At 43.8% G+C, this 13,757-nt stretch overlaps 1 protein-coding gene across 2 annotated transcripts in view; it reads right to left on the minus strand.

The window, feature by feature from the left end:
• peli2 (pellino E3 ubiquitin protein ligase family member 2) overlaps positions 1-6,085 on the minus strand; it is a 28,365-nt gene extending 22,280 nt beyond the window's left edge. For both annotated transcript variants that reach the window (XM_035403144.1, XM_035403135.1), the window contains exon 1: positions 5,739-6,085. In XM_035403144.1, the coding sequence (XP_035259035.1) occupies positions 5,739-5,815 (77 nt within the window). In that variant the 5' untranslated portion in view covers positions 5,816-6,085. The remainder of the gene's footprint in view (positions 1-5,738) is intronic.
• Between the last annotated feature and the right edge of the window lie 7,672 nt (positions 6,086-13,757).

Genomic DNA, 13,757 nt, shown 5'->3' on the forward strand with positions numbered 1-13,757 from the left:
GTATTACTCACCGTATTACTTACTGTAGCATACGATGACGCACTGAATGCAGGTGTCGGCCCATATCAAAGCCAGACACCGGCCTTTATTAACAGCACAAAGTTTAGGTTTTCCCAGAAACAACTAGATTCCCCGTTACATCTTCGGACTGACATATTTGGCAGTAATTTTGATTCATTTCATATGTCAGGATGATTGGACCCATCTGTAGCCATCAGCAACAGGACTCAAGACCAACCAGGACATCATGTCAAGATACAGCCATACAGATACGGCTGTGCTATGCTTGTCTATATGATTGATGGCTAGTAAACTAGGTTCCTAAAAAAAAGTGTGAAAGTTAAAGCAAATTTATGCTAAACAGGTTAAATGCAAGTTGGATCTACTTCACAAAAAACCCAGGCACAGGTATCATTTGTTAAGTCCAAACCTGCAGCAACAGTGATAATGCCACGGACAGACACATCAGTGCTAACGGACTAGGGTCAATTATCTTTTTATGTTTGCTACTGGATTAGCCGGAAGCTATTAAAAGTGGTTAAGCCACCCACAACACATCTACAAGTAACTTTAATTAATCTGCTGGAAAAAAAACCGGGATTGTGAATTTCTTTTTAAACACCATTTCGTTTTTATTCACAATATGGAAACACGAATCGCGCTTGTCGAGTCTCCGCTCCGCCACTCATATAAACAGCGCAGCTGCTAAGGCACGTAAACTTCCCCAGCGTACCCGTTCACACTCCGACCGAGCCAGCGTCACTGGCGAGCGCATCGCTCGATCCGCAAGTTCGAGCACGCAACGTGGAACACTGCCGTATTTTCCAGCAGCGCCGGTGGCTTCTGTTGTTCGCGCAACCAGCGACTCTGTTATTTTAACCGGCTGATGGCGTTCACACATGACGGCGCCAGTAACAGTCGCCTGATCAAGCGGCTGGCGAATACTCAAAAAGAGCTGAGTGATGGGATGGAAGCAGGCCAAGAACAGAACCAAGACAGTCCCAGCAAGGTACAATTTTGTAACTTTGGTTTACTAATCAAAGAAGAAAGCTAACGGTAAGTAGCTTGCTAATGAAGGCAAGTGAATTATAATGGCTAACATTCAGCGACATGAGCACATAGACCTACGGGAACTTCAGAAACTTCTACACAGCTATATAACTTGGATGCATGACAATGACAGCATGTACTGTGTAGCTACATTAAGGTATCATTTATTTGGTGCACATGCTCCATTTACTTATTTTCAGTAGTAAGGAGCAACTTGGCTGCAATATCTTAGAAAAAACAAGTCAAGGCTTGTGTTGTTTGCTCCATTATTATGGCTCCGTTCAAACCAACATCAAAGCAGGACATTTCTGCTAATGTTACTAGGTTGTAAGCCAGCAAGGTGGCAGAGCAACTTTTCCAAACTAGATCTCAATCACATATTACAGTGTGACAAATCAGTTTACTATCCAATGTAATAACAAGCATCACTGGTGTTCAAATTAGTATGGCATCTGTAATCAATGAGATGTTTATGCAAAACATTTGCATAACAAAAGGAATTCCTAAAACGTGTCAAACTACCCCTACTCAAGCAACATATTTGTGGAATTGGTGTAAACCATTGCAGAGACACCATAACCACTGCAAGCTGGCTGAAATGTAATATCACCATAGCATTCCATAGAATGTTTAGTTAGTTTTAAAATGACTTAAATTACTGCCAGATACATTTTGGCTATTCAAGCAATCAAATTTCTCAAAATTGCTACCCATAACTTTGTCATGATTCTCTGTTAACAACACAATCTCAAGGAGGAGAGAATATAAATAAATAAATAAATAAATAAATAAATAAATTTGGCAATGAAAACTGTTTTGTTCAACAGACCTCATGTTGAGGCGCTACCCCAAAATACAGTACCAAGTTTTTAAAAATTGATACATCTGAATAAAAAATGAATGGCTTGCCATTTTAAAGTAAGTAATGCATCCACTTCATTTCAAATTATTTTTAAAACAAAAACGTTTGAGCTAAATAGTGTGATGTCGTTCAAGATCTCTAGACGACTTAATTAAGCGCTGATTTAGCAATAACCCCCAGATTAGGATATTATCAGATTAGACCAGTTTTAATTAAACCACACTGGCTACGAACAGCAGGAGTGTAGCAATTATACAGTACCAAGGAAAATTAAACAACATTTTTCTTTAGATCAGTCAAGCAAAATGTTTACAAAAATATGATTTGGGCTGGATGAAAATGTTCAAAATGACTTCAGAAATGTCACCACACACATTCTAACGTTACACTTTTCACGTCCCAGTTTATTAATGTGGCTGCAAATCACTTCAAAGGGAACCCTGTGGTCTGCAGAGGGAAATGCACAGTATGGGGGGGGGGGGGGGGGGGGGGCGGGGGGGGGGCTACATTTCCAGGTTCATGAGCCCCTGGATTTTAAACTCATTACTGGTTGTCCGTGATCGTAGATCATGTTGGGCAAGTTTCCCCCCCTCCCTCCCTCCCCTCCCTCCCTCCCATTTCAGATTCTCCCGTCCCGTCACTAGGATAGCAACAGCATGGAATTTAGAGGTTTTCAATTCATGCCATTTTGCCAGTTTTTTCTTTGTATGCACTTTTATCTTTATCTCACCTGGGTTAATCTGACCGCCCAGATGTGCGGACGCCTATTTTGCCTTTGGCATGGAATCTAGACCCTTGCTTAACCTGCCTTTTATCAAAAAGATTCATTTCCAGTGGCCAAATTAAAAATTACTGTGACATGATTTTAACATTTCTGATGGAGAACTACAGCAGATTTTTACCCCCCAAAAAAGAAGAAGAAGAAGAAAGGATTCCACTCAAGTCCCCCGCCAGGCCCAAGGAGACGGCAGCGCTGCGACTCCGGCGTTCGGACCGCCAACTTGTGACGTCGCCAACACACCTCCCGGACAGAGAGGGCTTGTTCGAGGAGGCGCACAATGCACAATCCTTAGGTTCTGTCCCGCAGACACAATGGACAGAGGGAGCCGGGGCGATGGAGCTAGTGCACCCTGATCAATACTGCCTTTCATTGCCCTCCTCCCCCCCCCCCCAACCCCCCGTTGCCCACGCTGCCCCCTCCCCCCTGTGCCCACGCTGCCCGCTTCTCCGTGCCAGGGCTTCCGCACCTGGCCAGGAAAGCGGCGGGGCGGCGGGAGAGAATGGGGCCACTGCTCACAGAGCTCCCAGTCAGCGCCGCCGAGGGAGGCTGCAGGGCCCTGGACCTGACACGGTCATGAGTAACTTCCACCGACCCCGCCGCCGCCGCGTGGAAATGCCAGTCAATGATGACATTCTTCCTGTTGCGCAATTCTGAGCGCCGCATGCGTGCGTATGCGCAGGTGTGGGAGGGAAGCGGAGGAAACCCTCTTTTTCCAAGTGAGCGTAATAAATCTTTTACGTGGACCTGATCCCAAATGCTTTTAGGCTAACTGATGCTCCGCGCAAGAAATTCAGAAAGCATCAGAGGCCGGAGAAAGCAGTGGTGCATTACTTTATACGCCCCTATCAATTTTTAAAACCGAGCCTATCGAACATTGACGGCGCAGAAAAAGCTGAATTTTATTCTGAAACTAAGAATCTTAATTGTTTTACGAGCGTCTGAAAGCATGGACCCTGCACAGGACACTGAAATAACACTGTGCTCTAAATCATTACTTAACTTCAAACTGCATTTTGTGAAGAAAGGGCAGAAACAGGTCAAAGACCATCTAAAAAATGTAATTTTGGCTCTTGCTGAGCATGCAATAGCCTTCAGCCCCATCAGAGAAAAGGGGAAACAAACATTTCTACAAAAGTAGCAGCTACAATTATATATGTATATATAACCTAGTTTAGAATATGGTGCTGTATGCAATTTCATTTTTCGAACATAAAAATGTCATTTCCAAGCATTCTTTGCAATCATGTGTGGTTTGTCAGCTGCACGAAAGGGAAACTTCACTGTGTGTGCAAGAAAATCTATTGTTTTCACTTGCAAAAAAGTGGACCATCCTAGAAAGGTTAATAAGGTTAATACAGATTGACGTGTCTACAGTGACAAACCGGAAGAACCTAGCGCTACTTAATGCCATCACCTTGGTTCACCCTAACCTTGGGCAAATAGTTCCAGCTTTAGTATTTTTACGGCTTTATAATAAGGGCCTTCATTTTATTGTGCAGCGAGGGGAACAAAAACAACAAATGTGTTTCTACGTGAGCACGCAATATACCCCTCTTTTATTAAATGTGTAAGACCATATGTGTGTTCTATAGGCGAAAGATTGTTCTAACCCCTACATGGACCATTTATATCCTGAACTAGCAACGGGGCATTTAGATATTACGCCAATGAGCCAACAACAACAAAAAAACACCGTTCTTCAGTTATGTAACTAGCAGCGCGCAGCTGTAAAGTTTGCCGAAACAGAACGCGTATCGGTAAAATTTTACTGACGACATTGTTAAAGATCTAAGGAGTGAACGACAACAAGCGAGGGCGGGATAGTAACTTCTAAGTCCGCTGGCTCATTGTGGGGGAAGTAAGCAAAGGATCACTGCCCGAGGGAAAGTAGCCCTACCAGAACTCAAAGACAGAAAAAAAACTTAGCATACCTCCATTTATATCTCTAGGTAATGAGGCGCGGCGTTTGTTTCTCCTATCGAATTTCATTTCTTCTAACGAACACTTCATAGCTGGGGTGTCCATGGGAAAACTGCGTATTCTTTCTACTCTTCCACCATTTTAAGCCACGTTAAAGATTTTCCATGGGAAATTTTCCCGAATCAACAGAATCGTGACATACTCTGTAGCATATCACAATATAAACATGGTTTTTTAATGTAACAGCTGTGGGTCTCGTGGAAAAACAAGGGGCAATTAAAAGTGGTCCCGTGCAGGACACAGGGCCTTGAACAATATTGGATTTTCTGCGCGATTGCCTCTGCTATACGGTCCTTAGATGAGTCCTTATACAGCGACTACAACAGGACTCGGTAATGGTAGGGAAAGAAGAGGGCAGTATGTTCATATCCACATCAGCAGTGGTGTCCAGCTATCACGACTTTGTAAAACTCGGGATACTTCCCAGTCCCGCGGCTGCTCATTGCCCATGGAAGAGGCAATTTAAAAAAAAAGTAGAACATATCCTATCTGACTGATCAGCCAGTTAAATGGTCGCTTACATTTAGCAAGAGGAAATCCAGCGATGAACGCAACCACCAAAGCCAGAAGCTATACTTTTCCTCTCTTCTCCCCTCCCCCACCACTCACCAGTTACTGTAAGTTAGTCTCAACGCTGCAAAATACCCAGTAGAAGCAGAAAATAATTTGTCCTACATGTATTTTAGAATTACAAAATATTCAGGAAATAGGTATGATGCACATGTAGCCTACTTAATCGGTTCTCAATCAGCAATGTAACAAAACTGTTCTGAAACAGTAAACAATAACTTCAACTGCAATTTGTCGCTAACCAAATATAGACTAATATTTCTTGCACACAGTTTTAAATAAGAAACAACTCTTCACTTTGTGTGATGTCAGATATCTTACGTATCTAAATAGGCTAAGTTTAAATATGATTATAGCCTACAGGAAAATAAGACGTTTTAAATGCAGCCATCGCTACATCGGCAAATGGGCAGAGTAAAAAACCTTGTTCGTGGATGACTTAAATTTTTCGAGTGGCTACCCGAGCGTTAGTTGCAGTCAATGTTTCCAACTCACCCCAAAACCACCAGCTCTCCATACTTCACTGGCTCTTTAGTGGGGGCGCAGTGCTCCTCTTGGTTCGGCGAAAACATGGGGCTTCTGTGAACTACGCAACTCAGTTACAATGTGGCTACTCGTCCTGAAGCGTGGAAAAAAACCCACAAGCAAAAGCCTACCCTTTATAGGGGGCAGGTAACTGCCATTTCAGTGTACATGTCGTTGCCACAGTGGCCGTAGTTTTTTTCTTCGTACGTCGCTCTTATAATCTTGTGTTTCCGTCACATATATCAGAATATAAACTTTGTTTAAAGTAATACGACTGCAAGCCACATCATAGACTACTCATATCCACTTGGCGGTTCAATCCGCTCTGAAGCAGATACAAAAACAGCCCCGAGCAGGGGGTGGGTTATACCATTCTGCTACACACTGTTTTATTAGGGGTGGTCAATGATTTAAAAACTCGACAAGTGTAACGTTGGACTAAACATTCGGCACAATATATGTTATTTTGCTTCACAATGACTCTGTAATTGAAATCCTTGGTAAAAATTAGAGTTTAAAATTTATTTTTTTCAAGTGAATCATGATTTATAAGAATAGCTTTCTCCTTTCAACCTGACATGATTACGTATTTGGTGTGAGGCAGTCTCTTCTGTTATGTAAACAAAGAGTAAAAACTCGGGATTCTTAAAGGAGCAAAATATGGCCCTCCTTATATAGCAAATGTTCGACTCTTGTCGTTGGATGTAGTAGCCTAAATATGTAGCTTGAATAAAAGGTGCATGGTAATACTGCCAATATAAAATGCCACTCAAAGAAGGCAGAAAGAGGCTTTACATGGGAAAGACACAGATTTTTTAAAAGTTGATACCTGTCTCATACATTTATCAGTCTGTCGCTTGGCTGTGTACAGTCCTTTAAATTTGACCTCTTCATTATAACTCTAGCAAGGTGTGTCTTCCTGCCACAGTGTGGAAATAGTTGTAAATTCCTGAAGGCCCCGTAATGTACAGTGGCGCTTTCAGAACTTACCTTTAAGCCCTGAAGTCACGCGCTAACTTGTGACTTGATGGTATCACCAAGCAATCGATCCTTCGGGCACGAGATAATGAAGGGCGAAGGATATGTAAAAAGCGCCTCTTTATTGTTGTCATGCCGCATCGTAATCATAACTTCACCTTGTCAAAACAAGATGCATGTTAATTACAGTTTCGAAGGTAGGAGTTGACAGAAACCTACGTTGTCTTTTGGCATCGTTCCGAATTGAATGCTGATTGAAAGATGTAGCAGGCCTACAACAATGACTTATCCATTTCGGAATACAATGCCAACTTCTACTCTTAATTAATTAGCCTAATCGTTTATTTTATCTGAAATTCACTTTTTTTAAAAGTCACAAGCTACGGTTGCGGACTTATACTGTATATCATTGGTGAAATCATTTTACAGGAGTCTCGTATAGAAAAGAACCAGAGTACAGGAGTTAAAAAAACGAACCAGAATAATTGGTTAGAACAAAACGCAGCACTGAATTGGTTATGGCTAGCTTTTGAAATACAAAGACATCCATAATTGGGGCCACGCAGTGACCTTTTTAGGGGCGGTTGCTCAATGTGAGATAAGGGCACAGCAACATAGAAAACCTGTTTTACAACACCCAGTTATTGTAAAGAATATATTTTATCAAAATGAATTAGTGATCATTAATGACGGCAACATTAATAATACAAATGTTGTTTAAAAAAAAAACTAATCTAAGATTAGATCAGGCGCTTAATTAGAAGAAAAGGGGCAGGTGCTCGGGCACCCAGAGTGCCCCCTTCTGCACATGACCGTTCATAATTACCAAAAACACAATTGGGCTCAATTTGAAGGAGAATAATGACTTGTGGTAGCATGGAGATATTCACAAATTTGTAAGACAGATGTTGGGATTTATAAATGTAAAACAGAACATCTTTTTGCAACTGACTACATTAACGACGGCAGTTACGACGGGTGCGCGATAGTGTGGAGTTAAATGTTTAGATTAGATGTTTAGAGCAAAGGCACGCGTGCTTGCACCTGCAGCTAGACTCCAGCCGCCATCTTGCACACACAGGCACACACACACGCACGCGCACACGCACACACACACACACATACACACACGCACACACACACACGCACACATACACACACACAGGCTTAGAGGTACATGAAAACATGGCAGCTCTAAGCCTGGCCCTGTGCTCCAGACATTCCAATATTTGGCACCTTCCCGCTGCCCTTCAATTTGCTGCGAATTACTGTGGTTCATCAGTCAAGGTGATGCCTCATGTTTGCGCCCGTGTGCCGATGCAACATTTTCAGCTGCTGGAAATAGGCATTTCCTTAAGGAGAGACTATTTCACACCTTCCTACTCTCCCCTACTCAGCCACTCCACATTTCACAGACCTCCGTCATGTTCGCTGTCCCACCGCCTTCCTTTGCCCTGACCTCAACCTACAGCTTATTAATAAAACAGGTCAATTTCAATTAGTGTACTCAATTCCCTGGGAGGGTAAGTGAGCTGGTAAGGCTACCAGGCTATTGTGTGTGTGTGTTTGTGTGTGTGTGTGTGTGTCACCCTGGCCCAAACTAATATGTTGTTCAGTGTCCTATAGTACAGTGGCATATATTCACTACATATATTCAACAGCAAAGTATCATTATCATTACTTGATATATATAAATATTTAAAATATTCTGTATTAGTATAAGGCGGCACGGAGGTGCAGTGGGTAGTGCTGTCGCCTCACAGCAAGAAGGTCATGGGTTCGATTCTCAGCTTGGGGCCTTTCTGAGTGGAGTTTGCATGTTCTCCCCGTGTCCGCGTGGATTTTCTCTGGATACTCCGGTTTCCTCCCACAGTCCAAAGACATGCAGGTAGGCCCATTGGAGACCCTAAATTTCCCATAGGTGTGAGTGAATGGTGTGTGTGCCCTGCGATAGATTGGCAGCCTGTCCAGGGTGTATTCCTGCCTCTTGCCCAATGCATGCTGGGAGACAGATGTTAGGATTTATAAATATAACACACACAAACACACACACAGGCTTAGAGTACCCCCCCGCCGCGACCCTGCTCAGGATAAGCAGGTATAGATAATGGATGGATGGATGTACTAGTATAGAAAGAAACTGTAAGATTACATTTTACAATTTAGAAACTTACAATCATTCAATCTTGCATTTTTGGTATTCACAGTTTTTCAAAATAAAAAAATTCTCACTGAGCTATGAACTTTTTTAACATCCTCAAAATTATTAGCCACATGACGCCTGTACAGTTGCATGTGAATTACCAAAAATAAGTTGTTCCAAGGAACAATTGTCACTCAACTCAAAACAGTACTGTCCATTGTATTTCGGTTTTAAAATTTGTTTTGAGTAACTAGGTCTGGCCTGCTGTGTGTTTATGAAAAATCATTTTATTATTCTCTGTGCAGTATACCATGAGTATGCTGCTGTTGAACTTTGTTCAAAGAAAGAATATTTGATGTTGTCTCTTCTTCACTGCAAGAATTCTCCACTTTTATCTATTCACTTATAATCTTAAATAATCATTTGCCACGAATTGCCTTGTCCTGCCCTCAACTAGACTGGCAGTAGATTTAGGAGTTAACAGCAGACCCAGGGCGTAATACGTTTACATTTCCCTGCGTGTACTAGGAGTACTGCACCTCCAATAACAGATTGATTTAGTACCCACTTGGTAAACCAGTCTTCTGACAACTGCATGCTGAAAACATGTCTCAAAGGGTTAAGCTCCTCTCCATTCTTTTAGGAAGGAACTTCATCTATTCCTGAGGGTGTTTAAACAAATTATGTAAAGAAATGATACCATCTGCCTTTCCCCCATAAACTGATGACAGCACAAGCAGCACTAGCGGCCATTTTATTTTAGCAAACAGATTGTAACCGAAATGTCCCTGTAAAGTGAGACCACTAAAGGTCATTAAGATCTGCAGTAATACATTTTGGCATATTTGTTCTCACACTTTGTCTTGACAAGATCAAATGAGGCCACAACTAGTGTTATTCCTTGTCTCTTGTCTCTCGTTCATTAGCAGCACTGTATCTTTAATGCAATGATGAGTGCTTGGATGCACAGACAGGCAAGATGTACCTACCAGTGATGAAAGTATCTGAGGATGTGATCAATCTAGTACAGAAGGCTGTGCTAAAAGCAAAAGGAGGATATGTCTCTGTCAACTCGACAACATCCAGACCCAGTGTCTTCAAGACCTCCATGACAGTCACCAGATTCAATTTGTTTAATATTATATATGTTAGCCAGCTAGCAACAGCATTGACTTGCTTGTGAACTTGTTAACATGTTCAACAAAAGACAAGCCACCAAGTTTTCTAGCCATGCTGTAGGGTATAGGGTATTGACAGCTAACATTAATGCACATTTTACTTTAAAAAGCACACCGGTGTATCATGTAAAATTTTCTGGACTACTGTTGGCTCCATTTGTTTATTACAGGGTAATTCTATGAACATCATTTATAATAAATTTAGCAAGCTAAAGAAGGCAAAGGTTAAAGTTGCATTTGTTCCTCTATTTGGCTTAGTGAGCTTCCAGAACTCAACCAGAACTAACAATGCCTGTTTACACAAATGCAGAAGTCCTTTGTACCTGGAGCCTATTTTATAAATATAAAATAATATAATTTCCCTTTTTTTGCGTTGTAGCCCATTACCTGCACTGTTTCTTTAAACAGCTTTTTTGTTCATAGTTATCAAGGGTGTGAATAATTTTGGAGTGCACCGTAGTTTATGTTTAATAAATTAGACTACATTAGGTTTCCTTATACACAGCTGTTCATTTTTGGAGGCACTTCAGGTTGTGTTCTTTGCTCATGGATACACCGGTATTGCCCCACCTAGAATTCAAACTCCCAGGCTTCTGGTTACAAGTCAAGTTCCCCAATCATAACTTCCCAATTCTAGCCTGCATGCACGCAACAGAACTGCCTCCTGCATACTGGGTTAAACTAGAGGGGAGAGTGGAGGGGGGTAGGGGGGTAGAGCCTGTTAGCCACACCTCCTTGGCACTTGGCTGTCCACCTGACTCAACTTATCATTATGTTGATCGCAGCAGATGTACTCCTCTCCCATGCTCTAAACGTGTCAGCTAGTTGTTTAAAAAGTGCAGACAAACTTTCTGGGCTGTGGTCATCAACCATCGGGGGAGTGACTTCTCCTCTTCCTCCCTCTGAAATGACACTCCTATCTGAATCCAGCTGTCTAAACAGGATGTTGTTTGAGCCAGTCATTAGTTCAGTGTTGTCTCTGTGGTATGGGAGCAGGTGGTGTAGGTTCTTCCCCTAGGTGAGAAGGGAAGGCTTCTTGTGAAGAGGCTGAGGGAGCCTTGCAATGGGCTGCTGCCCCATGAGAATGATAGTGACCCTGGCCATGCAAAGAGATTTTTGCTGCTTTTGGTTCCATACAAGTAGACATCTCGCTACTGGGAGGGAACATGTCGAAGTAATGTAGATGAGATTTGGGAATGATATCAGCTCAAGAAGGCAGAGTCTGGACATGTTGTTGGCTCATTGATTTAAAAAATATATATCCCTCCCTCCTCTGCCAAGACCTTTGATGTTCAGACTAGAGCCTGACTGTGCGGTTCCATGGCACAGTGGCTGTGGTGTATGCACACGGCAGCATTGTTCAAGGTGTCATTCATGGTGAGCATGCTGTGCGGATCATGCACAGGTTACATGCAGCCTTCATTGTTGACTGTGCCAGGTTCTGTACAAAATCCCATCTGAAGCCCCCAAGGTTACCCACAAACACTTTAGGTTCAGCATCTGTGAAAGAACATTGTTCCTCTCTCACATGCCGCGAGACTAAACCAAGGCCAAACCAAATCTCCATTCACACCTTCACTCCTAATTGTGCAGACGATCCCAATGTCCTCTGTGAACTTACAGTGGGAGAGTTACAGACCTCACACAAACAATGGACCCACATTGCTGAGTTTATATTTCAATCTGGGTAAAGTGCTTGTTAAAGGCTGTGTCAGCATCTCTTGGGGTTTCATTTTCTTCCTGTCTTTTAGAATTCAGAGGCGTTGGAGTTATCAGGTGGTAAAGCTTAGTGCTAGAAAACTGAACACAGCAAACTGAAATGCCAGCACTGATCCTGCCTGATTTGTTTGAGCAAATGGATTTATATCCCCAGGGTTTCTGTGTGCTCACCTGTCTCTCACAAAGCATGGTTTCTCTTTCTAATGACCAAGGTCCATCTTTGAAATACTTTTTCCTCCACAATTTAGAATCCCAAACTTATCAGTCAAAGGACAACACTTGGTGCATAGCTCAACAGACACACTTGCAGGGGCCAAGTTGACTGGCGGGTGTCACTGGTGTGTGATGAGGTGTTGTCTTCTCACCCGATTGACTCTTTCCCTTTCCTGCTACGGCCAGTTGTGCTGCAAGCCAGGAGTCAGCACTCGTGCGGTTTGGATTCAGCACCAGACCATGGGGCCCATCCATGCACTAGAACAGTGCCTTACCAGGATGAGCCTCCCAACAGCCCCATCTTTTGATACGTGTTTGATTCAGTAGGGGATTTAACTGCCATTCAGTGGAGGCTAGGCCATTGTACTCCCGGCTGATGCAAATGTGACTCCAGAATAATGGAGAATAATCAACGCGTTCTAGAGGGAGTGGTTTGTGCAGGGGTGCAGGTAGAGTTCCTTTGTGTAGAACTGCCTCTACACGCTCAATGCTCTACCTCTGCATGCTGCGTCCAGTGTCTCTACACGCCCCATAGAGCTTCAGCACCTACTGTACGTCGGCCTGATATTTGCACCTGTACAGAACACAGCAGACAGTCTTGATATGTGGAAATTTAATTGGTTTTGTTTTTTTACTTTATTTATTTTTGCTTGTGCACTTTGGCAGACAACCTTTTTCTGCAGTGATTTACGGAGGGTGTGTACGACAGATTCAGGTGCGGGGAGAAACGGATCGTGTTCTTGTTGCATGCGCCAGACGTCTGGTTAAAGTGCGGCACTGTTTCATTTCTACCTGGGGCCCATTTGTGTTTTCAGCTCCAAATTGGGTTGTTATGTGCAATAAAGCCCAAATTGTGCTGGCTGTTGAGCCTCGGGGTGTTCCTGACACATTCACAAGTGTTTATGGCCCTTCTGTGCAAGTGTTTTGAAGCCCCAGCACCCCTGTCCTACCCCCGGTTTGGTGGTGTGTGTGTGTAAAGCAGCAGTCCCCACACATCTCTTCCCCTCCTCCTTCCCCATTTTTCTTTCTCCTTTCGCTGACAGGAGGGTAAGATCTGTTGAAAAAAAGAATCCTGTTTCTCCACTTCCTGCCCCCCTCCCTCCCTCCCTCCCTCCTTTTGGCTGTTGGGAGAGGAGGGATCAAAGGCACTCCAGCACACACTGTCCTGATTGAGAGCAGGTGCAAGGAGCCCCAGTGCTGGGGTGGGCCGGGCCTGTGTGTGTGTGTGTGTGTATGTGTGTGCGCGTGTGTGTGGGTGTGGGTGTGTGTGTGTGTGTGTGTGTAGGGAGGGGACAGAGGGGCTCTCTATGCCAGAGACTCCCCTCCCCCACCCTTCCTCTTCCCCTAAAAAACACAAACAAGAGCAGGGCTGGAGCGGGGCATGGCTAGAGCGCGGGCGGAGGGAGGGAGACATTCCTCCAGGAAGTGGATGGGACGGCTCCGAAACACGCGGGCCCAGACCTCCCACACAGCGGAGAGCCGGTCGCGGGAGGCGCGCAGGCCTCGCGCTGTCTGTCTCCCGGAGCAGAGGGAGCACGTGCGGGACAGCGCGTACGTGCACACGCTGTCGGCGGCCGGCCGCCAGAATCACTGCGTGTGCATGTTTGGCTGTCCTCACCAGTGCTCTGCTCATTTATTCTGGGAGCGGAGATAAAATCATAGAGTTTTTTTTTTCTCCCATTATCTTCTGTGGAGAGCGACGGATGCCTGTGGGTTGCTCTCTGTTTGTGTGTGTTCCTGTGCGTCAGACTCTCTGGT

Source organism: Anguilla anguilla, chromosome 1, assembly GCF_013347855.1.
Source record: "Anguilla anguilla isolate fAngAng1 chromosome 1, fAngAng1.pri, whole genome shotgun sequence".
Lineage (NCBI taxonomy): Eukaryota > Metazoa > Chordata > Actinopteri > Anguilliformes > Anguillidae > Anguilla > Anguilla anguilla.